Here is a 23058-nt window from a genome sequence, read left to right on the forward strand (position 1 = left end):
TAGATTGCTTTTGTCTACGTACTTATTTAGTGTTTCTGACACTGGGCTTGTGTTCAAGTACTGCTCAGCGGTTTCATCTTTGGCTAAACAAGACGTTCATGCTTCTGGGCTTGGGCAAGATGGTCCTTCAGCAAAGAGGAAATACTGGTGAGAGTTGTGGGTGCGTGGGGGTTGGCTGGAGGCTGTGTGGGAGCACCCTTCCCCCCACCAGCCTCTCCGAAACACGGGGGGACACAAACTTCTGAAGGTAGATCAGCTGCAAAGTCTCCGTCTGGAGGTCAGCTCCTCACCTGGGGTTTCTCTGCACCAAATTTTGGCCTATTTAACTGGTCCGCTTTATGTCCATTCTAAAGAAACAAATAGCGTAGCATCCCAGGGGACACTCAGGTTGTAGACTGAGGGAAAGAATAGCCAATACGTAGAAAAACTTCTGTTACTACCTAGATATGAAGTTGGCTTTCAGACACGTGAAGCCTACGTTTGAATTCTCCTTTTTCTCTAAATTTAATTGTAATTGTAGTTTAGTTTGTACGAGCATGCAAGTTTAGCGCTCTTCTATACACAAATACTTCATTTCCAAAAAAGGCTCCTAAATGATTGGTTACATTTTAGAAAATAAGTATCTAGTGTTGTTCGTGTTGCTGTGCTAACATTTTTTGTAATTGGCAGCTGTGTTAGAAAGAAGTAGAATAAATAATATTAATTTAGAAATAGATACATCTTACACAAAATCAGTGTTATGCTGATATTCAGCCGTCATAGAATCTAACGGACTTGCCTATTTTTACTTTAAATAGCTCTTGGTTTGGAAAATAGCAGCTTATATTCATTGCAAAAATAATTTAATAGTCAACGTTTGATAGTTCATATGTGGAGTAAGAAAATACTTATTTTTATGGAAAAAATGTATCTAATTTTAATACGTGGATGAATTTGACATTTGTCTGCAAAGGTATTTGTGCATCAATACTATATCAGCACATGAGGGAGCATTGCTTTGTAGAAGAAACAAAGCGGTTACGGTAGTTTGGTATAAAATAGTTACTGTAAAAATACAAGAGGTCAGGGTTTACACTGATATTAAACGCTTGATCTTGTGAAACAGTTGCTTCTTAAGGCATCTCTTTAACGGTGACAGTGTAAAATCTGTTCCCTGTTTGCACGTAGAGATGCCCGTGGTTTGGTGTGTCCCATGAGTTCACTCCTCATCACAGGTAAAGGATCAGAATTCCCTCTGGAAAACTGGAAAATGAAATGACAGTAAAAATTGTCGGTCTGTTTCTGTTCATTTCTTTTCAAACCAATACCTGTGGAAGCGAAATGCTCTGGCACTGCGCTTCCCAAATGTCCTTTGGCAGAGCCACGCTGGCGGATGCCCCATCTGCGGAGCGGCTCGCTTCCCGCTGGCCGAGTGCCTTCCAGTGGCGGTGCTTGCTCGGGACGCGGCCGTGCGTGTCCTTACCCCGGCGTAGGAACCGCCTGTCACCAGTGGTGCTCTTACCGGTCCCGTGTCAGATAGGTTACGCTGCTTCATATTTGCCATGCGGTGGGTTACAGGGAGTTCCCGGGGATGAATGCAAAATTGAAGTCATTAACCAGTGGTTGCGGTGTCGGGTGTAAAGCGCTGCAGCGTGTCATTCACACGGGCTATTGAAACTTTATCTGCTGGGGGGGGTTGTACAATTTTGTATGCTTTGGTTGGAAAAATAAAAATGAAATCCAAACTAGCCACGTGGTTCTTTTTTGTGATATTTTTTTTTCTTTCTGCAGCTCTACTGAGAAGTCATTTCCTTGGAGATCATCAGGTATTATCTTTTATCTGTACATTTTGCTTTAAGCCCCAACAACTTTATTTTCGTGACATTCATTGCTTGTTTTGAAGTGAACTGAACATTAGCAGCAACGCTACATATCTTTTTCAATACCTTTTCTAAAGTATAACATTAATATCCTTTGTCACACATGGAGCCTCGTGTGTTCCTCTGTTGCTGTAGAAGGTTGGTTCGGCTTAGAGGTGGTTGCAGCTGCTTTGCTTTCACCTTTTTGTGCCTTGGAATCTTTGTGTGAGATATAACCGTAACAAAAGTTGTGTGTACTAGGTCTCCTTTGCAATTAATTGAAAAACACTTCTACCTTGGCAGGTAAGGATCATGAAAAAACGTGGTATGTTTTAAGCTTGAAAACTGATTTTCTTCTTACAGATATTCTTACTTAACTAAGAAAACCTCCAATAAGCAGAGGTTTTTCTGAGAGTGCTTTTTCTACTTTTTGTATCTCAGGATAGCTTGAATTTTATTTCCAAAGCAGGACACATTTGTTTTGTAGTACTTCTGCATCTCCTCTGGAGTACAGTAGGTGGAATAGATAGGACTGTGTAGTAGAAGTAAGATTCCAAGTGTCTGTTGAAATAACCCAGTGTGTCCTTCCCAGATCAGAGCATTTAACCAGTTAGGGTTTTTGCATCAGTTAAAATATTGAATAGTCAATCTTCCGAACATCTGTCGTCTCTTTAGCCTGATGAAGTGTGTGTGCAGAAGCCACCGTGTGGAAACCACGCGGCAGCACCAGAAATGGGACCTTGACTCCCTGCCAGCTGCCTTTTGCGCTGGATTGCGTTGCGCTGATTCAATCATGCGCTCGTGACAAAATGTTATATTGAGCACAACTGGTGTAATGTAATCAGAACGCAATTAGAATTTTCGGTGGCTTGTTAGAAGTTTTATTAACCAAGTTCTGCACAGTGTTAAGATCATATCTTTACACAGGGATGCACGCAGTTCCCAGAGCTGTACAGAGAGTAACACGTCCCAGTTATCTGCTCGTTCACTCCAGCATATTTATAATTATGGTTCATTGTGACTATTTTAGGTAAATAAGTCTCTCAAACTATTTGCTTTCCCTTCCCCTTCCTGTGTTTTGTTTTATTTAGAGACTAAGCTCTTAAACTTGTGTATAGTTGTATTTACATGGTTTCGGTTGCCACCGTGGTATTGCCCCAGCTGAGGTGAGGCACACGTTAGCTTTTTCCTTTCTTTTCAATCTGATATTCTCAGCAGCCAACTTGTCTTGGCATTTCAGTTTTGGTAGTCATGGTGGTGCTTTTCAGGTATTCTTTTAACAATATTTTTAAATAGAAGTCAAATATGATTTTTCAAGTAATTGAGAAATTAGTTTTACTTACTCTTTCAATGTGAAAATTATTTTTGTGGGGTTTGTTTTTGTTTTTTTTTTTTTAAACGTATAGTTTCCCCTGGTTCTATGATGTTCCAGTGACAGTTCACAACTGGTAAAGAGACATTCTGACAGATCTCAGGCACTGTTTTACTGATTTATCTCATCCAGTTGCATTCCATTTCTTTATTTCCTCCTCAGTTTTTCCTGTCACTTATTCTTTGTCTATTGTTTGTTTTTCTCCTTGACTTTCTATTAGTTCCTTTCTTTCTTCTTTACATCTGTCCGGTTCATGTTTTATCTTATCCTTTAATTCTCTCCTCCTATTTGTGTGTTTCTTTTCTTTAGAAATCTCCTGTGCGCATCCCTAAGAAGTCACTTCATGTATGGCAAAAAATCATATTTCTATTTAAATACTCCATGCATTAATGTAAATCTAGATGTCTATTTCTTGCATCTCTGTGTACCTAAAGTAAGGCTTTTCTGCAGGAATTGCTTGTAATGAGCATGTTTGAAAAATTTTTTTTTTTTTGCTTAGAATTTTCTGATATACATTTCATTTAACATTTACATTTACGTTGTGATTATAGCATGATTTTAGGTTTTATTTACAGATTCACTCTTGAGCTTTATTTTGAAGAAGCGTCACTAGGTGATGCTTTACCAACTGTGATCTGAAAAATACTGAAGTTAAAGGTGAATGAAACCCCTCCCTTAAGTCACCTTTTTTCCTGAATACAGAGATAGTAGTTTTTATCAAAAAACATCAGCAGATAATGTGATAAGACGTGAACGTAGCTCGAATTGCTTTACGCAGTAGAATTATACAGAATTTTTAACAGAAATATAAAATGATGTTGTTTTGCAGCTGCTTATAAATAGAATATTAGATCAGCAGCCATTTATAAAAAGGCTATTATTTTATTCTGGGCACTCTCCTCATGATTTATAGTAGCAGAGAAAGATAGAAAGACAACAATTCGTTTTATTGTGCATTCTTGCCTTTGTTAGAGAGCCTAAACAATCTTTATTTTTTAGCACTGTGAAAGCATTTGCTTGCTGGCAGATGTGTGAGGCGAGTGAGGTTTTGGTTCAGACCTCGTTCGTAGCAACATCTGTCCGGCATTGCACAATTGAACTTTAGTCTTCCTGCGCGTCTCCCAAAATTGATTATTTGTCAGTTTGACATTGATATAGTATCATGTAATATCAAGTAACTAAAACAACAGGGCCTTGTATTATGTAAAAAAAAAGGCTGAAGATTAAAATATTGAAGTTAAATATAGTTATGGAGCAGTTTAAATGTTCCAGCCCTCAAGTCTTTTATTCTAAAGAACGTACAATGCCCACTGGTGTCTGTTATGATCAGCTACTGAGTGAGTGTAACAGGAGCTGTGCAAGTGGGTTATTGCAGCGTTGGTTCTGTGTATCGTTTCTAGGGATGATGATGATGTTCAGGGCAGCGTAATGACACTTCTGCGTTTTGCCTTTCTGTACCATGCCGTTACACTCATTCTCCAAGAGCACTTAGGCTGCGCTGTCCCAACTCGCAACTTTGGTCACGAAGCAGTCGCAGGAGTTTTCTCTAGACTGGTGCTTCTTAGCATGTTTCTTTTGGTTTCCACTTGAGGCTCATTCATACATCTCTTCAGCAAGAACTTGCGTATCTGCTGTTACCTTTAAACGTAACCCATGTTTCCTCCTGCATCTCTGACGCCTCTTCCTCATCAGTGTGTAACATGTTGGCAATTGAATGCTTAATGTTTCTGTCAAAATAATTTTGATTCAGTTTTTCTTGTTTCGTGTCCTCATCTTTGTCTTTTTTTTCTAGATTATGTTTAACTTTTTCCTTTCTTCATAGTAGTGTTGTGATGTCTCCTTCGCTTTCTCTTCGCTGTTATGACACTGCCCTTTGCTGGCTGTGCAGTTCAGCTGAGAGTCTTAGAACTGCACTTAGCTCAAGGGTTGTTAAAAATCAACATTTGGACAGTAGTATGTGAAGTAAAAAATGTATAAAATTTGCAGTTACTTCTGTTGAACTTCACCCCTGTTTGTGTACCATCAACTCAGCCTTGTATTTATGAAGCTCTTGAGACAATAGGACCTTAAGACAAGCGATAGCTACCCTCTGCACTGCAGCACAGCAGCACCATGTTTCTGCTCTGCAAAGTATGCGTACTAAGCAATCGACTACATTTTTCATTCTCAGCCATTAGTATTAACGTTCTTTTCGTTTAGTTTGGTAGATGATACCTGTCTACCAGTAGGCTGTTTATGTTGGATGTAAGTTCTTCATTAGTGTGTATAAGAAAACTATTATTATTGAGTTTTCAGGAAACTTACATATGAAACATTGGATTTATCTAATTAATTTATTCTTTCAGATCCTGCAACCACCGGTGTAAACAAACCCCGAGTGTCAGAGAGTGTTCACACCAACGCCTATGACATTAGGACAGACCCAGAACAAGGGAACCTCTACTCACCAGAACAGACATCTCTCCATGAAAGTGAGGGTCTGTTGTGTGCATTTTAAATATTGGAATATATTTCTGTATTGGCTGTATAAACATGTAATGCAATTATTAATGCAACAAATATCAAAGTTATATAATACTTTATTTTTGTGAAGTTGTTTGATGCTTTTGTTCTTATGCTGGCTTCGTATCTGCAGGGTCTGTAGGTAACTCAAGAAGTTCAACACAAATGAATTCTTACTCTGACAGTGGTTACCAAGAAGTAAGCAGTTTCCATAACAGCCAAAACTTGAGCAAATCAGAAAACAGACAGCAGCATTCCCTTATTGGAACCACTAATAACCATTTGGTGAGAAGCTCGCGAGCTGAAGGGCAGACATCAGTCCAGGTACGCTCAAAATAGGACACTTTATCTCTCTCTGTGCGCTGTCTGCAACGCAGTTTCAAAAGACAGTAATTGTAGAGCTGGACCTACCTTTGTGTAGGCTGGAATGGATGCTATTAAATTACCCTTTTATTTAACACCTTCCCTGGTTAAAAAGCAGAAATGGCTTGCAGCAGACATAGACTTGTTTGCTGAAACCAGCATGCCCGTAATCTGCTGTGTTCACTGCAGCTGAAATGAAGTAAAACTTCGGGGACTCCTGACTGCAGGGTATGCTGCTAATAGAATATCGAGAAAGTATCACTTGCTGAACATTCAGTTGTGATATTGGGGAAAACCTCCTAGAACTGTCTGTATGTAAGCATAGTGCTTAAAGGAAGATGGTAGTTGTGTTCCTGTACCTTCTGCTGTTTCTGGCCTTTCCCCCTCCTTTTTCATTAATCAGAATGAGACTAAGACAGTAATTGACAAAACTTTATTAGCTTATACTAGAATTCTTTGCGTTGCTGTTCCTGAATTTCCAAAGTTGTAGAGTAATGAGGAAAGAAAGCATAGGTGCACATTAACATAGAAAGGCAAATAAAAATGAGGAATGGATGGTTTTTTATGTTAAATTGCCAATTTATATATTAAGAAATACTGGTTAGGAAAAAAGTTATAGGAAAACTTGAAGGAATTACATTTAGGGTAAGAGCTACTCTTCAGCTGCTTTTATGTATTGTTAAGTTGTGCGCATTTCTTGTTGACTTCTCTGTCTTACGGGAGAAAAGTATCCCCTACAAGTCCCAAATGATAAAACTAATAAATGTTTTTGTTTTTAAACAGCCTTCAGTAAATATCGCTACCAACCGAGTCATGAGACGTGTCAGTTCGGTCCCATCCAGAGCACAGTCTCCCTCTTACGTGGTCAGCACAGGGGTTTCCCCTTCAAGGGGGTCGCTGCGAGCGTCTCTGGGTAGCGGGTATGGTTCTCCATCGGTTACCGAGCAAAGATCCCTTACTTCTCATGCGTACTCATCCACTACCCTGCCAGCGCAGCGGGCAGCATCCCCGTACGCTGCACAGAGACCTGCCTCCCCGACGGCTGTGCGGCGGATCGGCTCAGTTACCTCCAGACAGACGGCAAATCCCAGTGGCGGGACTTCCCAGTACCAAACTTCGGTCAGAGTTGGCTCTCCTCTTGCCCTGACTGATGTACAAACCAGAGTAGCTTCTCCATCCCAAACTCAGCTGGGATCTTCTTCCCCAAAGCATTCTGGCATGACTGCGGTTCCACAGCATTTGGGAACGACACTGCAAAGAACAATCCATGATATTGAACAATACGGACAGCAGTATGATATATATGAGAGAATGGTCCCTCCGCGTCCCGATAGCCTTACAGGTTAGTAAAAAGGTAAAGACACAGCCTAAAACTTGGAACGAACCCACAACTGTAGAAAAACCGTAATGCCATAGTCGGTTTATGGATGAAACGTTGTAGCACTAGGACATAATTGTGGTGGATGTATCGAGATCAGTATTTACAACTGATTTAAACACTGTATATCGATCATACCGTAAGTTCACAGTGAATACTGTCTTTCTCTTTAATTACTAGTTCGCTAGCCATGCATTACATTAAATCGTATGTTTTAAGTAACTAAGTGAAATTCTGAGTCTTCCAAACAGAGGCACTTCAGTATTTTTGAAGATAAAGTACATTTAAATGTGCGTGCAGGTTGTGCACAAAGTAGAAGATACTGGGCTGGAGCTAGTTTTAGGTGTAGTTTGTTCTTAAAAATGTGTAACTTAGTACCACTGAATTTCGGTCTTTTTTTTCCCTAAAATTTCTAGGCTATCTCAAAGTAATACAGTTTAAATGTAGGGTGACCGTTGCAATATCAGCAGCCTTTAGTACAGTCCAAAACTCCGCCCTGCTGTGTAAGCCGAAGGAGAGGATGGGGATACGATCAGGTCCTCTCCCTTCTGTGCTGACAGCCTCTGAGAAGGGCATCCGTGTGGGAAAACTGGAATGTTGATAAGACCGGTGTCGTCCCAGGAGACAGCATCATCATGTGGGAGGTGCGGGTCCAACTGCCTGCTCTGCGTTGGCCCTGGGCCCGGTGCCTGCTTGGCTTTGAAGTCCTGTTGTCACTACCTACAGATGTGTTTTCTTAGTCATGACCTGTGAGACCCCCAAGGGTTTCCTTGCAGGCACTGATAGAGCAGGTCTGTGATTTGGGGGCGGAAAAATATTCAAATGCAGCATACATTTGGTTACACATCACGACTTAATTGTATTTTGAAGTTGTTCCATAATCTCCGTAATTTCATTACCTTTGCATAGTTCACTTGACATACTCTGTTGTTTTGATTGCTGCTAAAGCTATAGTGTTTACAATGGTAATGCCAAAGTGGACAAAACAGTACTAATTTTTTAAAATAGTTCTTAAAATATCTTGTAAAACCAAAAATTATGCTGGTTTTATGTCCCACTTGAATTTGGGAATGGCTGAACATTTAAAAATGTGTTTGCCTCGGCTATACCACCCATATGTTACATACTTACTTGCTAACTTTTTTCTAACTCTGTTAACAATTTATGATTTGATGTAGTGAGTAAGTGTTGTAGATAAACTCTGCATACAATTTTAGGCAGGAAAGATGACAATAAATTGTGTTGTAAGATTGAAAAAGTTAGGTTAGCAGTCTCGGAAGCACTAGGAAGCACTGGTCTGAGACCAAGTGGGTGGATGCGATTGTCGCATTTGTGTACCGCAGTATAATGGGAAGTGTGTTTGGTCATCTTTGCTTTGAAGAATTTAGTTAAAAGAACAAAACTGGTGAAGTCCCAGACTAAACGAAGAATGCCAGCAAGGGAAGGAACTGGAGTGAGTTCAAAAGGAGTGAAGGGGAGGTTGGGCCATTGCAAGACGCAGTAAAGAAAAGTCAGAGAGTGGAAGACGACCCCGTGGCAAGGTGAATCTCAGAGGCGAAAGGAGAAGTATTGTGTAATTGTTTCAAAGGAAGTAAAAATTCAAGAGACTGGAATACAGACCTTAAAATAAAAGTTTTTCAAAATTAAAGAGAATTTTTCAGATAATGTCATATTCAAAAACCCAGTTGGTGTAGGTGGCAAAAGTATTATGTAGCAATTATATAATATAGAAGTAAACAGAGTTTGAAAGAAGTATGGGTATGGCTTATATTGGATTAAAGGGGAGCATCTGAGGCTTGTTTAGCACTTAGCTAAAGGTTCGGCCAAGGCGGCTGTCAGTTAGGAGCGTGTAGGGCAGTGAAAGACTCGATGCAGCAGTGTGGGCGATCAGAGAGGAGTACTGACATCCAGCAAACCTGAAATGCTTCCAAAGGAATTTTAACAGTAAGGGTAGGGGAGAAGCTGGTGAGTGCAGAAGAGCTTCTCCTTTGGGTGCTGCGTTCTGTTGCAAAAGCTGTGTACTCTCAGTTAAAGAGCAGCACAGAGCCTGACAAAACTGACGTAGGAAATGGTGAAGAACTCTCAGGATTAGCTAAATTCTAACTATTTTCCACTCCCCAGTTTAGTATATTAGTGCTTCTCCATAGACTCTGGAAGTATAATTTATAAAATAGGGGAACTAGGATGCTTTAGAGGAAAGCATTAAAAATAGCTGAGAAGGTTGGTGAAGGGTCGCTAGTTCGTACAACGCCAATCGCGGGAAGCGAAGTACATCCAAAGCGTGCGTTCAGTAACCAATGGGAGCGGTGGTGCTGTGTGGCAAAAAACGTTCAAGGGCTGAAAAAGAAGAAATACACCATTAAGACTGTACCACCAACCTCTTAATCAGGACGGCAGCAGTGAATTTAATAGGAGGTTGGTTGTTAATTTGGTTAGCAAAATAGTAAGGGGAAACATAGGTCAGCACTGGTTACAGAAATACAGCAGCGCACTGGGATGCGCAGGAGGACGTCCTCGGCAACGTGAATGAAGCTTTCATGGAGCAGACAGAGGGGGAACCTTCACATGGAGAAGTCTGAGCTTGTGCAGTGCTGTTCAAACTGCTGTTCTGCACCTCTGCCAAGAACGTACTTGGATCTAGCACTGCAAAAGTGGCAGCAGGAGGTCCACTGCTGAGGAAACTACGTTAAATGGGGCAGGGATGAATTAAAAGGAACTCTAGAGGGGCCGCTGAAAGGCGAGGTGAAAAAAGAGATTCTCGTACAGCTGCAGCATAGCAACATATATACACACACGCGTCACGGGCTGTTTAAACCTGTATAAAAACTTGTCTCCACATCCTTAAATCTCCGCTGCCTCGCCCAGGAAGGCTTTTGCTCTCACTGCTCCGTGCTGTTTCATTTCCAAGACTGTGACCCCCGTCAGGCTGTGCCCTGTTTCACAGCTGCAGCGCTGTCAGGGTCCCAGCGTACCCCTCAGCGCTGCATCTCCGAACTGCACATGCTGGCTCAGCTTTTCCTCTGGGTGTTTCAGACTTCTAACTGTAAATGCTACCAAAAAAAATGGAGTTGGAAGACTTGAAGTTGTCAGTGTATGGACAAAACTTTACATCAAAGAAATGCCGCGTTGTCAATGAATCTTTCAGTACGAATCATTTAATAATGGAAAGAAGTTTAATGAATAAATCTTCATAACTATATCTACAGCTAACACCTTTTCTTGGCTGAAAGAAGAAAGAGGCAAGCATGAAAGCCTTATTATTTTTAATTGATATGAGCTGTGTACATATTTCCCTCTTCTTGGTTTCAGGCCTGAGGAGTTCGTACGCCAGTCAGCACAGTCAGCTAGGGCAGGAGCTGCGGTCAGCCGTGTCTCCCGACTTGCACATCACCCCCATCTATGAAGGCAGAACTTACTACAGCCCGGTGTACCGTAGTCCGAACCACGGGACAGTTGAGCTCCACCAGGGGTCCCAGTCTGCGCTGTACCGCACGGGGTCAGGTGGGTGAAGGCCTTCCAGGCTCGTCATGGACCGTGGCCCAGAGTCCTGTTAATTTACTTGCCGGAGTTTTTCTGGAGCCTGTGGCGCATGTGAGAACAAATATGAGATATCGTGCCAGTTTAAAGGGAAAAGCTAGCTGATGTAAATTAATGGAGGCAGAAATTAGGTTTGAAGGACTTAAAATAACCAGCAAGACTTATAAAGTTTTTGTGATGTTTGCAAGAAATACTTGGGGCTGTGTATCAGTGTCGGCTTAGGTCACAATATTTTGTTTGATATCGCACACTCAAGTACACCCAAGCAAAACATTTGTTGCTTCCTCTTGCATTCCGTGTGCATCATTCTCTTATGAATTGAGTTTGTTCATATTTTTTTTATTCATCAATAGAGTAAAATGATAGCTTGCGCACTTAAATTACCTACCGTGTCTTTCACAGTAAAAATACTGGGTTTACCCAAGTTCTCAGCAAAGGATAATGTTAAAATGCTATATCTGAAGATTGAATATCGAACCTGGAATATTTCTATAGTATTTCATAGAGTTGCTACTCATATATCATGAAGTGCATAGGCATTAGATTAGTGTTAGAACTGATTTTCTGTAAAGAGAGATAATTTGTACAGTGGAGTAATTTCTAAAAACTCCCAAAGTATTAGAGTGATTTAACTAAGTAACTCTCTAGAAATATTTGTGGAGAAGTATCCGATTCATATGTCAGGTTTTCACACATTTGAAAATTGCTTTTTAATGTTTTTGAATGTAACTGAAATGCTAAGGGTGTGGAGTGGTGAAGGAGGCAACAGTTCTTGCAGTTCTCCTGTCCTCTGCAGCCTGCCGTAAACAAGCTTGGCAGGATGGGCCCGTGAGGAAGTGTAACTAGAAATTGGAACTGTCTAGCTAATGTCGGGTACTTTGGAAGAGCAAAAGCTAACGCAACAGCTCTGTTAACTCAGAAAGATACGTGTTCCTGTTTTTGAAATGATCAGCTTGATCTTTGGAATCATCCTCGTGTTAGCTTTTTGTTGGGGAATATGTACGTGTACGTGGGAAAAGGCAGGTATCATCTAAACTACATACATTTTTGTTTGCTTATTTTTCCTTTTTAGTACAATTGGGAAATTGATGTTACTGTTAGTAATTGAATTTTATTTATAAACCTTGAAAACATTTTGTATCCTGATTTCAGCTTAATGGCACAAGATACGCTTGTTGCTTCAAATACTTTCTGAGGCGAGCTGAGGCGTAAGCCTGATTCCACCGGCCCTGTAGTGCTGTAGCCAACCCCTCTGTCTTCCCTGGGTAATTGCTGCCTTAAATCTGGCGATAGCTTTCAACATTGAGTTTTGGGGCTTACGCTTTAACGATGTATTGCCTCTTCTCTTCAATAGACATTTGTTACCGAGTTTGTTTTCGTACTGATTTTATACTAGGAGTCGGAAATCTGCAAAGATCATCCAGTCAGCGTAGCACACTCACATACCAAAGAAATAATTATGCCCTGAACACAACAGCTACCTATGCGGAACCCTACAGGTCAATGCAGTACCGCCTGTCAGAGTCCAGTTACAACAGGCTGCCGCACGCAACGCCCGCCGACGACGGGACCACGCGATCCCCATCCATAGACAGCATTCAGAAAGACCCCAGGCAAGTCTGTTGGTGCTTTAGAGAATCGTACATACTTGCTGTACTCAGACTTTTAATACATTCCTCGAATATATATAGCACTTTGTTGTGCATATTCCGGTTTTACATTGTTTAAACAATTGTGACTCGTTTAGGTATTAATCTCTATACATTTATAGCCTAAGTAATAAATGCAGTCTACTTGCTACAGTAAGAAAGAGCACCTGTTATGCATTTAGTTATTATTGCATTTTTGTTCCATATTTATTTTTGTGTAGGAGTTATTACAGGAAATACTTACAAGTTTAATGAGAATTGACTGGATTATTCCAAATATTTTTGTGTAACTCTATAGAGCAACCTGTGATATTGTAGTAAGTTTTCTCTTTGTGGGAATGGGAATCAGAGTTTGAAAATTAGAAAGTACACACCTAATTTATTTGAACAGATTTTTTGTGAGCAGCCTGCTTAAATTTCAGAACAGCGTAAGTTTAACAATGATATATAAACGTACCATTTTGAAAGCGAATACACATCTGTATTTTAAAAATAATTTCTAATTTGATGTTGTAAATGTATGTACCCAGTGTGAGCATGTGACAAGTCTAACATTATCACTACAATTTAGTAGAGACACTATTCATTAAAACCTTGTGTTTGAAAATAGGAGCATGGAAACCCAGTCCACGCAAAGCTCGGAGGGGTTTATGGTACTGTCTGTCGTCAGCGTGGCTATGGCACGGCTGGGAGTTCCAGTCCGCCCTCGCGTTGCCCCTTCATTGAGGCAGCTTCTGGACACCCCTTGTCCTGGAAGCGCATTCCACACTCCGCTGGGTTAGAAACGACTGAAAGCGGAGCACCTCGTGCTGGAGGACACGGACTGCAGTGGTGCCTCGGGAGTCTTTCCTGTGGGAACAGCAGGGCACCCAGTAAACTCTGAAAAACACTAGCTGTGGTCAGACCAGAGTCTTACACTGAAATCTTTGGGGCTTCCTGCGTTCCAGAAGGCTCACAGCGCGATCCAGTTATTTTCCAGTTTGGCGCTATCCTTCAGTCTTGAAAATAAAAATTTTCAGTTTAAATTTACTTGGATTTTTGAGCATGGGAAAACTTAGATGCTACTTTTTTTTCCCCTCAATCTTCCTGTACAGAAGGGAAATAGCCCAGCAGATACTAATGGGCACATTTCTAAGTCTGTGAGTTGGGCATGGATATATTTAATGATTTTTCCAGCATTTGTCTGCAGAAAATCATTTTGTTTAATGAAGGAGATTTGATTTTAATGATTTTAAGTTTACAATCCCTGAATAACTCAAATTATGCAAACTTCCTACATCTGATCACGATGATGAAATTTCAGGCTACACAGCTTTTGTTGAAGTATAACTGACTTCAGACTAGGAAGAACATTGAGCACTGAGAAAAACACGTTGTGTGGAAGGGATGTCCCTGAGCGGCATTGTTAAGTGGGTATCTGTTGCATTATATATTTAAATTTTGGGAGATTTATGTAGGTTTCAGTGTTTGGGATGGCATAATTTTAGTATATATTTATTTGTGTGATCAACAGCCAAGCTAACTGGAGAACATAGGAGGTAGAGTGTCCTTTTCCAGCTGGAAGACTGACGGGCGATGTGACTCGCAGTTATTCCAGCGTACCTGTTTTTCCTCCTAGCCCTGATGGTCCAGAACAGAAACAGAGTTGTTGAAGAACGCTTAAGATGCTCTAGTAATTTTAGTCAGCAAATAAACGTACTTTTATAACTAATGCCTTCTCTTGAATGTGTTTGTGTAACGAAGGGAGTTTGCTTGGCGAGACCCAGAACTGCCTGAAGTCATTCACATGCTGCAGCACCAGTTCCCGTCGGTGCAGGCGAACGCGGCTGCCTACCTGCAGCACCTCTGCTTCGGGGATAACAAAGTCAAAACAGAGGTACTGTGCGGGTGTGTTGCCCTTCCTGGGGAAACCATATAGGGGAAACTAGACCTCTGGCCTCTTCTTGGTTTTACTTGTTGTAACACAGTATTTTGGAGCCTTTTGTGTTTACATTCGTGCCAGATGTATGATAATACTGAAGTACCTCGGTGTGTGCGATTACACACACACACAGAGATTTTTCCCTGACATAAGAGGCTGTGTGGAAATTGTATGAAAATATTTTACATTCAAGTTGTGTTACCTAGCAGAACTGTAAAGTCTATTTACCAGAGCCTGGTTTTGTGTAACCTCTTGATGCCTGGAGACTAAGGAAAAGAAGAATTCTGGCAGGCTTCCCACTGGTTTTGATGTAGATATTTTAAGGCATCGTTGGGAATGAGTGAACTGTCAAGCAAAGGAAAGAAATCCAACCCTAGAAATCACAGAATCACAGAATTTCAGAGTTGGAAGGGACCTCTAGAGATCACCCAGCCCCACTCCCCTGCTAAAGCAGGACTGCCCAGAGCACATCACTCAGGACTGCATCCATGTGGGTCTTGAAAACCTCCAGAGAAGGGGACTCCACCCCCTCCCCGGGCAGCCTGTGCCACTGCTCTGTCACCCCAACTGCAAAGAAGTTTTTCCGTGTGTTGGAACGGAACTTCCTCTGTTCCAACTTGTGCCCACTGCCCCTCATCCTGTCACTGGGAACCACCGAGAAGAGTCTGGCTCCATCCTCCTTCAACCCACCCTTTAGATATTTATAAGCAATAATAAGGTCTCCCCTCAGCCTTCTCTTCTCCAGGCTAAAGAGTCGCAGCACTCTCAGCCTCTCCTCATACGGGAGATGCTCCAATCCCTCAGTCATCTTGGTTGCCCTTCACTGGACTCTCTCCAGCAGTTCCCTGTCCCTCTTGACCTGGGGAGCCCAAAACTGGACACAGTATTCCAGTTGTGGCCTCACCAGCGCCGAGTAGAGGGGGAGAATGACCTCCCTCGACCTCCTGCTCACACTCTTCCCTGTGCAGCCCAGGATTCCATTGGCCTTTTTGGTGGCAAGGGCACATTGCTGGCTCATGGACAATTTACTATCTACCAGGACCCCCAAATCCTTCTCCTCAGAACTACTTCCCAGCAGGTCCACCCCTGACCTATACTGGTTCCTAGCATTATAAAAAATATATAGAGGGTAGTATTTATGTCAATTTGATGTGGAAGAAGTATACATCTGAGTGAAAATTCAGAGTATCATTGAAATTTCTAGAAACTGTTTGCATTTGAAGAGCTGCTCTTTTTGCAGAGCGGCTATGAGCTATTGATCTGAAGGAATTTACTTTTCCATTTGTCGTGTGCATATTATCTGTTATTTTCAGTATAAGTGTTATTTCTGTTAATAAAATGTTCGTGCAACTTTTATAAGAAGATAGCCCAACATAATTCACTGTTGCTGGAAGGCAGACGAAAAGATGGTGGTGGTTTTGATGTTCGGGTAAAGGTCACAGTGGTAACAGATGTAGACAGATTTATAGGCAGTCTCGGTATGTTATAAGGGATATGACAGCTTATTTAGGAATTCTTGGGATATTATTTGTCTGCAAGTGTTTATTTACAGGAGATCTGGGGTTTCTGCACCGGTTCTATTTTCATTATTACAGAATTTGTTATAGAAATTATGGAATGTCTGCTTTACTTTTTTCAAAAGTAGACAAAACTAAAAGAAACATGCCCAAGTTTAAGCAGAATTTGAATGTGGCTCTAATATTTGTCGTGTGTGAAGTGGTGTCTCAATTGTTTACCCTACTTACCATTAGAAATATTTGATATGTTTTAAAATCAGTTCAGGTAATAAAGGATTATAGACATGTTATACCATATAATCAAGCTCATAAAACCTTATCCAAAGAAAAAGGTTGTCTTTTGATGTAGGCGACACGATGCGCTACAGCAGTCAGAAGACAACTGTAAATGTAGATGGCCTTCCACTTAGCGTGGGGAATTTTGGAACCCAAAATTTCTCCTTTTCAAACAGAGAAGATTTATGTAGTGGTGCAGTTGTCTCTTTTGAATAGGAATAATCAGCTGTTGGAAATTCTTGGAATATTATTACAGAAGGAACGCAGTTGTCTGGCTTCTGGGCGCAAAGGCTGCTGCGGGCTTTGGCAGAGCGAGCCTTCTGCTGGTGCGCCCGGAGGAGCCCCTGACCCTCCAGTCGGACCCGTGTTTGGGACACACGAGGGTTTCGGTGGCAGTAGGGAAGCTGCGACGCGTGTTCCCGTCGGAGCAGAGGCCAGCACAAGAGACCAGGTGGAATAGGAGAGGAACATAATTACTTCAGTGCCAAATTCAGTAGAGCCTTATTTGAGGGCTGCTTTTGTATTTTCATTCATTATTTAAATTTATTATTTTATTGCTGTGATAAAGATCAGATTAATTTGCTAGATTATTCAGGATATTAAAAGCCTAGCAACATGAAGTAGAGTGCTTGCATTGCTAAAACCTGATGGTTAGCATAAGAAACCACTTGGGGGGAGGCAATCTTTACCATTTAAATTACAAAAATACATAGAATTAATAAATTACACTTCCATGTAATGAATATCTATATGTAAATATGTACAATACTGTTATATTGGTTCATGAGTGTGTCATTTTACAAGAATTCTGACTTTTTTAGTTAGAATTTGAAATGCCTGTTCAAACTTGCGACAGCTGCTACAGTTTAAAATAGTTAATGACTTAGCAAATTACAAATTTAAAGAATGGATTTCTAGTCCAGTTTTATTTTGAATTATGTACGCAAAAACTGTATCTCATCAAGTTTTAAGTGCAGATTGAAAAAATGATGAAGCTATTTTGTCCTTCACAACTCGTGTCTGTGTTGTGGATGTGTAGTGCAGATGTAGTGTTTGATGTGTTGTACTGACATACAGCAATCACAGAATCCCAGAACCCCAGACTGATGGGGTCGGAAGGTCCCTCTGGAGCTCCCCCATCCCACCCCCACCAGAGCAGGGGCACCTCCAGCAGTGGCACAGGACGGCGTCCAGGCGGGTTTGGGATGGCTCCAGAGGGGGAGACTCCCCCACCTCTCTGGGCAGCCTGTGCCACTGCTCCAGTACCCTCAAAGTAAAGAAGTTCCTCCTCATGTTAAGATGGAACTTCCTATGTTCAAGTTTGTGCCCATTACCCCTTGTCCCATCACTGGGCACCACTGAAAAAAGACTGTGCCCATCCCCCTGGCACCTCCCTTGGAGTATTTGTAAGTCCTCAGCATCTCCGTAGCCCTTTGCTGGACCCTCTCCAGCAGTTCCAGCAGAGGGAGATTTAACTGAAAAGTATGAATTTGTTGTTTCATTATTTAGTAACAGAAATAAGAATGATTTGCTTTGAAAAAGAACAGCTCCAATTATTTTTTTTATAGCATCCTGCAGTGTATGCTTTCAATGTAGTCTGTATCAAATAACTAATCTGCAAGGTAATATTCATTTCCTAACTACAGGAATCTGGCCAGGTGAGTAACGTTAAAGTCCACTGAAAGCCATTCAATACAGATTACTGCTGGTTTTTGGCATAGCAGCGGCTTGTCTGATTGATCACCACTGAACTTTGTGTCCCCTAGATTGATAACTTACGTGGTAGGTGTATCTAGGGGCGTAAACATAGGTTTCCTTTTGAAAAATACACATTTTAAACAGAGGCATAAAAAATTTCCAAGTCACCAGTCTTTCATTTTATTCCTTTTATTCTACTTAAGAGGTGATTTGACCGGTAAAAATCCCGTAGGCCTTGCGTTTCCATTGCTTTTCCCCAAGTCTCTTCGATTTGGCTGCTCTAAGGTGCACACAAAGATATTAACTGTTTTGATATCCAGTGCAATTTTCAAGAATGTAATAGAGAGGTGGTTCTGTTTTTCAAAGTATCAACTCAAAATGATCTGGCTGGGTCTCGCTTACGTTTTCATTGAGAATAATTTTATTCTCCTTGTGTTACGGCCAATGAAAGACACTGAACTCTTTGAGCCAAAAATCCATGAAAACTTGTACATGTGAACGTGCCTCGCATAGCCTCGTGGCCTGCCAGACTGCCTGTTGTATAGGTGAGGGCAGGAGAGGGGCCTCTAGAAGTGCCTTTAGTGCTGAGCTAGAGAACGCTTAGCACCCCTGTGTTTCACGAGGCACCGTTGGGCCCAGGGCACGTCCCGCCTAAGCCGAGCGCTCGCAGTGCTGGCGCGACCTCCCTTCCTCCCCGGCTCTCCTCCTCGGGCAGCGGCGGTTTAGCCGCTACAGGCACGGGGGTTTTAAAGAGCGCCTATGCCGACGTCAGTAGGCGTGTTCCATGGATAGCATGGCACAGAAGTTACTGTGCTGCGCTAAAATAAAATAATGGATCAATCTCAGACTGCAAAATAGTTCGTGTTTTTTAAAACCGTTCATAGAAAATATTTTGGTTGCCTTTTGGTGGTGATTGTTAATGTAAAATTAATGTTAATCTTATAAGTAATACTGCTTAGTTATCTCTTTAAAATATTTTTTCTTTAGGAAATATTACAGAACTCTAAAATACTTGAATCTTCTATCATTTCTGTAAGTTATTTTGAACAAAGAAAAGCACTACATGGAAATGAGATCTCAAAACACAGTGTTAATTTTTTTAAAAAGTATATAACAAAGAAATACAACTAACCGGCTTAAAGCAAACCATATAAGCATTTCTTTGTGTTTTATGAAATTTCTGCAGAGTAGACCTTCCTTTTAAAAAGAACTTTAAATAGACGTGCCAGTCGGACTGGATAAATGCTTATTTGAACTGATTGTGGTGCGTGTAGCGAAGTGTAACAGTTGGCATTTAAAGCTTTGCAACTTCTTAATTCTAGGATTCCCTACAAAGACATTCCAAGGTATAGGAAATTACTTTAAAAACTGCATTACTGGGAAACAAAACTTCAGCAGTAATGCTGCTTCTGGGAACACAGCAAATGACTGAAAATGCCCATGAGCCGTTTCAGCAAGGGTGGGAGCGGTTCTCGGGAGTTTGCAGCGCAGTGAAACAGTCACGTTACTAAGGTTTACCAACAATATTTCTTCTTGAAGTAGAACGGAATGTATTGTTTTTATAAAAATAAAACGCTTTTAAGTCTGTAGAGTGAAATGGGTGAAATCACAGGGTGCTGACGTTGCCCACATTCCCTTTCGTAGGTGTGTCGGCTGGGAGGAATCAAGCACCTGGTGGACCTCTTGGATCACAGAGTCCTGGAGGTTCAGAAGAACGCTTGCGGCGCGCTGAGGAACCTTGTTTACGGGAAGTCTACTGATGAAAACAAAATTGCGATGAAGAATGTTGGTGGGATACCTGCCCTTTTACGACTGTTGAGAAAATCTGTCGATGCTGAAATAAAAGAGCTTGTAACAGGTAAGTTGTGAATAGAAATGGCGGAGAACTATAATACAGATTATTTTCCTGAGGTGGACGAGAAAGCAAGAAGTGGTAAGTGACCAGAATTGAGGATATCGGCTGGATTTTTATTTGTGCAGTGGTATGTTTTGTGAATAGAAAATCACTTCTTTTGATTGCTAGCAGTTAAACTATTAGCATAGAAGTCTATGTTCACTGGGAGAAGTGAATCCCGAGGAAGTTGCACGAAAGCTGCACTGAGGGTAGATTTTGCCCTGGTATGATTCTCCCGCATACGCAGCCGCCTCTGGGACAGGTAGTTCGTTATTGACTCCTAACACTTGTTTTATTACAGGCTTTTTTATCATCTGCTGGCAACAGTTTTCAATAAGATCTTGCAGAATTCATAAGATGGACCCAAACTGTGTAAACGTATGTTAAAGTACAGACAGAAAATTAATAGTACGGGAATTACAGAAGCCTCTGGGTGTGCAGTGTGTTCGTGGCATGGTGGCAAGTGTCTGCGTGCGCTCCTGGCCTCGCAGGTTGAGCTTGTCACCCCTGAACCTACTTGGCGCTTGGTGCAGACAGAAAGTGCAGGAATAATAAATGATTTGCAGCTCTAGCACAGGAAGGAGCCCCATTTCTGTCAAAGCAAGGTGGTTTTGTTGGGCGCTGCACACACCTCCTATCTCCTTCACTCAATACGGGACTGATTTGTCTATGAAGGTTTTAGAACCTTCACATTTAGCAATACGAGAGGATAGAAAAAAGCAGAGTTTTCACTTTCCTTAAACAGTTCCTGTTTCAGGTTTTAGTCTCTCCCTCGTTTGGTTTTAAGCGAGGAAACTTAACCACTGACCTACTGAGCACAGCTCACGTCCGAAGCGAGAGAGGTGTCGTCCCGGGAGCCTTTCCAAGTGACTTCCTCCTTTAGGAAAGCCATTAAGTAGGGAAAGGACTCTGTACAGAAGGTATCCAAAGCGTTGAAGGTTAAGCTCGTATGCAGGCTGTTTTCCTGAAGTATTTTCCACACAGGCAAGCATTAAGGTAACCCGCAGCTTTCATGTTCGCTCTAGAAGGACAGTTCTTTCCTGAAGAAGTTACGTAAATGGAATACTTAGAACTAGAATTACACATTAGCTGCCTTGTCTGCTCTACAAAATTCATGTTGTATGTATCTGGATTATTTATGCTTTTAAGATGTTAGGGATGGTTCCACAGACAAAGCCAAAGTCAAATTCTTAATTATAGAAGGTATTTAGTCACTATTAAAAAAAACAACAACAACAACAACAAAACTACTGTGTTATCTTTCAAAAAAGATATAGCGCATTATCCGTAAGTGAAAAGATTTTTCAAATAAATATGGTATTTAATATAAATGATAATTAAAGATTACTACTTCAGAAAAAGTGACTCCTTTTAACACACATTTTTAATTTTTTTTAACCAGCTACGACAAAATGGAAAGTGTTGACCTAATTGTCTTCTGGTTAAGTCGGTGGCATTCACTTCTGTTAGAGTCAGACCAATGCTGAATGCTGGAGAAGAATCCACAGCAGACTTTCAGAGCTTAGGGATTTTTAAATGCTTCCTATAAACAGCAATATAAAAAAAAAAGTGGAAAAGATCCAAGGATTAGTTTTTTAATAACTAAAAAACGCCACCTATGTCAGAACTAAAACTAGCAAATTGCACCCAGTTTACTTTGTGTTCCCAGATTAAGATAATGTAAATACAGAGAAATTAGTGCAAATCTACACCACTAGAAACGCTGTATGTCTGATACCTAGTTTAAAATTACCACTATTGATTACTGCTGTAGTTTATCCCTAATTTTTCATACAAAATGTATTTTCCAGTGTAACATTTCTTAAAAGTACGCTGCCTCTCGTGTTGCTGAGGATGGTCTTTCTTCCTTACTAAATACTTATACTTTCATTATTAGCGTTATGGATTGCCTTTGAGAGACAGCAGGTGTATCTGGTGTCGTTGCAAGTGAAGTTCATCCAGTTTAATGTGCAGTTAGATAGAGGAAAACTTTATTATCCCAGATGAGTGAAATCAGAATAACAAACTTCTTGCAATCTGTATCGATACTTTTCACATTAATTCATTTGTATAAAATTTGTGAGGAATTATTTAGTCAAAATCAATCTGTTAACCTCAGAAATTATTTGGGAACACGACCTGAAGATTAACTACCATAAATTTGAAAAGCAAGTATGTTGGGGGAGGGGTTAATTGCACAAACATGTTGTAGAGGAGTGAGAAAACAGTAGGAATACTGGGGGCTGTATTTAATTAACAGTAACTGAATGACAGGATTGAAATGCAGAGATAAAGTGGAAACTGAACAGAAGTTACATTAAAAAATATAGAAAGTGTAATTGCAAAATCACAAGAGTCTTTTAAGAGTCATCTTTTTAATGGCTGTAGATTATTCAGAAAATAAAATGTGCTAAATCACTTTTCATAGTCATCCCATGAAAATGAAATAATATGTTTTTTTTAAAAAGCCTCTCCAAGCTGGCCGCTGGCCGGGCTGAGGCGGTCGCCCCTCGCGGAGCTCGCTGCGGCCGCGTGCGGTCTCCCTGGCCTCGCCGTCCTGCGTGTTGCCCTCAGAGCGCCCTGGGAGGGGGACTTCTCGCTCTCGGCATCCGCACCACGGCCTGTTACATTTCAGCCCCAGCGCCTTCCAGACGCTGCAGCTGTGCACATCTGCACAGGTTCGGATCTGCAGGTTGGCGCTGCCGGGGCCTCCCGGGCTGTGCGCAGGAGCTGCTCCCGCCCCAGCGGCGAGGAGGATGCGCGGGGGGTTGTGGCTTGGCTTCGCAGGCAGCGCCGCCCTCAGCCGCCTGTGAGTTTCAGGACCTCGGTCTTGGAAGGCTTATACAGCAGGAAACTCTCTGTGAGGTGGAAATCAAAGCATGCACGTTCTTGAACCCAGGTGCGGTTTCTGACAATGCAGTCTGCTTTCCAGAGACCCTCAGCAACAGCCCTTTAGTACGCTAAAATGTAAGAAACATTGGTGTTCTCCACGACTGCAAGTTTTCCAGAGAAAGCGAGTCAGATGCCTGCCTTAATGGAGTAGTTTCTTGATTTCCATCGGATCTCCAGCAGCAGAGATGAGCCCCAAACCAGGCCCTCCCCAGAGAAAGACC

General features: G+C 41.4%; 1 protein-coding gene across 3 annotated transcripts in view; it reads left to right on the plus strand.

Moving 5' to 3' along the window:
• The window catches only part of PKP4 (plakophilin 4), a 67612-nt gene that overhangs the window by 22714 nt on the left and 21840 nt on the right, over positions 1 to 23058 (plus strand). For 2 of the 3 annotated variants that reach the window (XM_009885464.1, XM_009885463.1), the window contains exons 3-10: positions 1771 to 1805; positions 5556 to 5687; positions 5846 to 6036; positions 6859 to 7417; positions 10763 to 10954; positions 12387 to 12607; positions 14387 to 14515; positions 19696 to 19909. In XM_009885464.1, coding sequence (XP_009883766.1) covers positions 1771 to 1805; positions 5556 to 5687; positions 5846 to 6036; positions 6859 to 7417; positions 10763 to 10954; positions 12387 to 12607; positions 14387 to 14515; positions 19696 to 19909 — 1673 coding nt within the window. Of the gene's footprint in view, positions 1 to 1770; positions 1806 to 5555; positions 5688 to 5845; positions 6037 to 6858; positions 7418 to 10762; positions 10955 to 12386; positions 12608 to 14382; positions 14516 to 19695; positions 19910 to 23058 lie in introns of all 3 variants that reach the window. The other variant, XM_009885462.1, reaches the window with a different exon arrangement.

Source organism: Charadrius vociferus, unplaced genomic scaffold, assembly GCF_000708025.1.
Source record: "Charadrius vociferus isolate BGI_N301 unplaced genomic scaffold, ASM70802v2 scaffold404, whole genome shotgun sequence".
NCBI lineage: Eukaryota > Metazoa > Chordata > Aves > Charadriiformes > Charadriidae > Charadrius > Charadrius vociferus.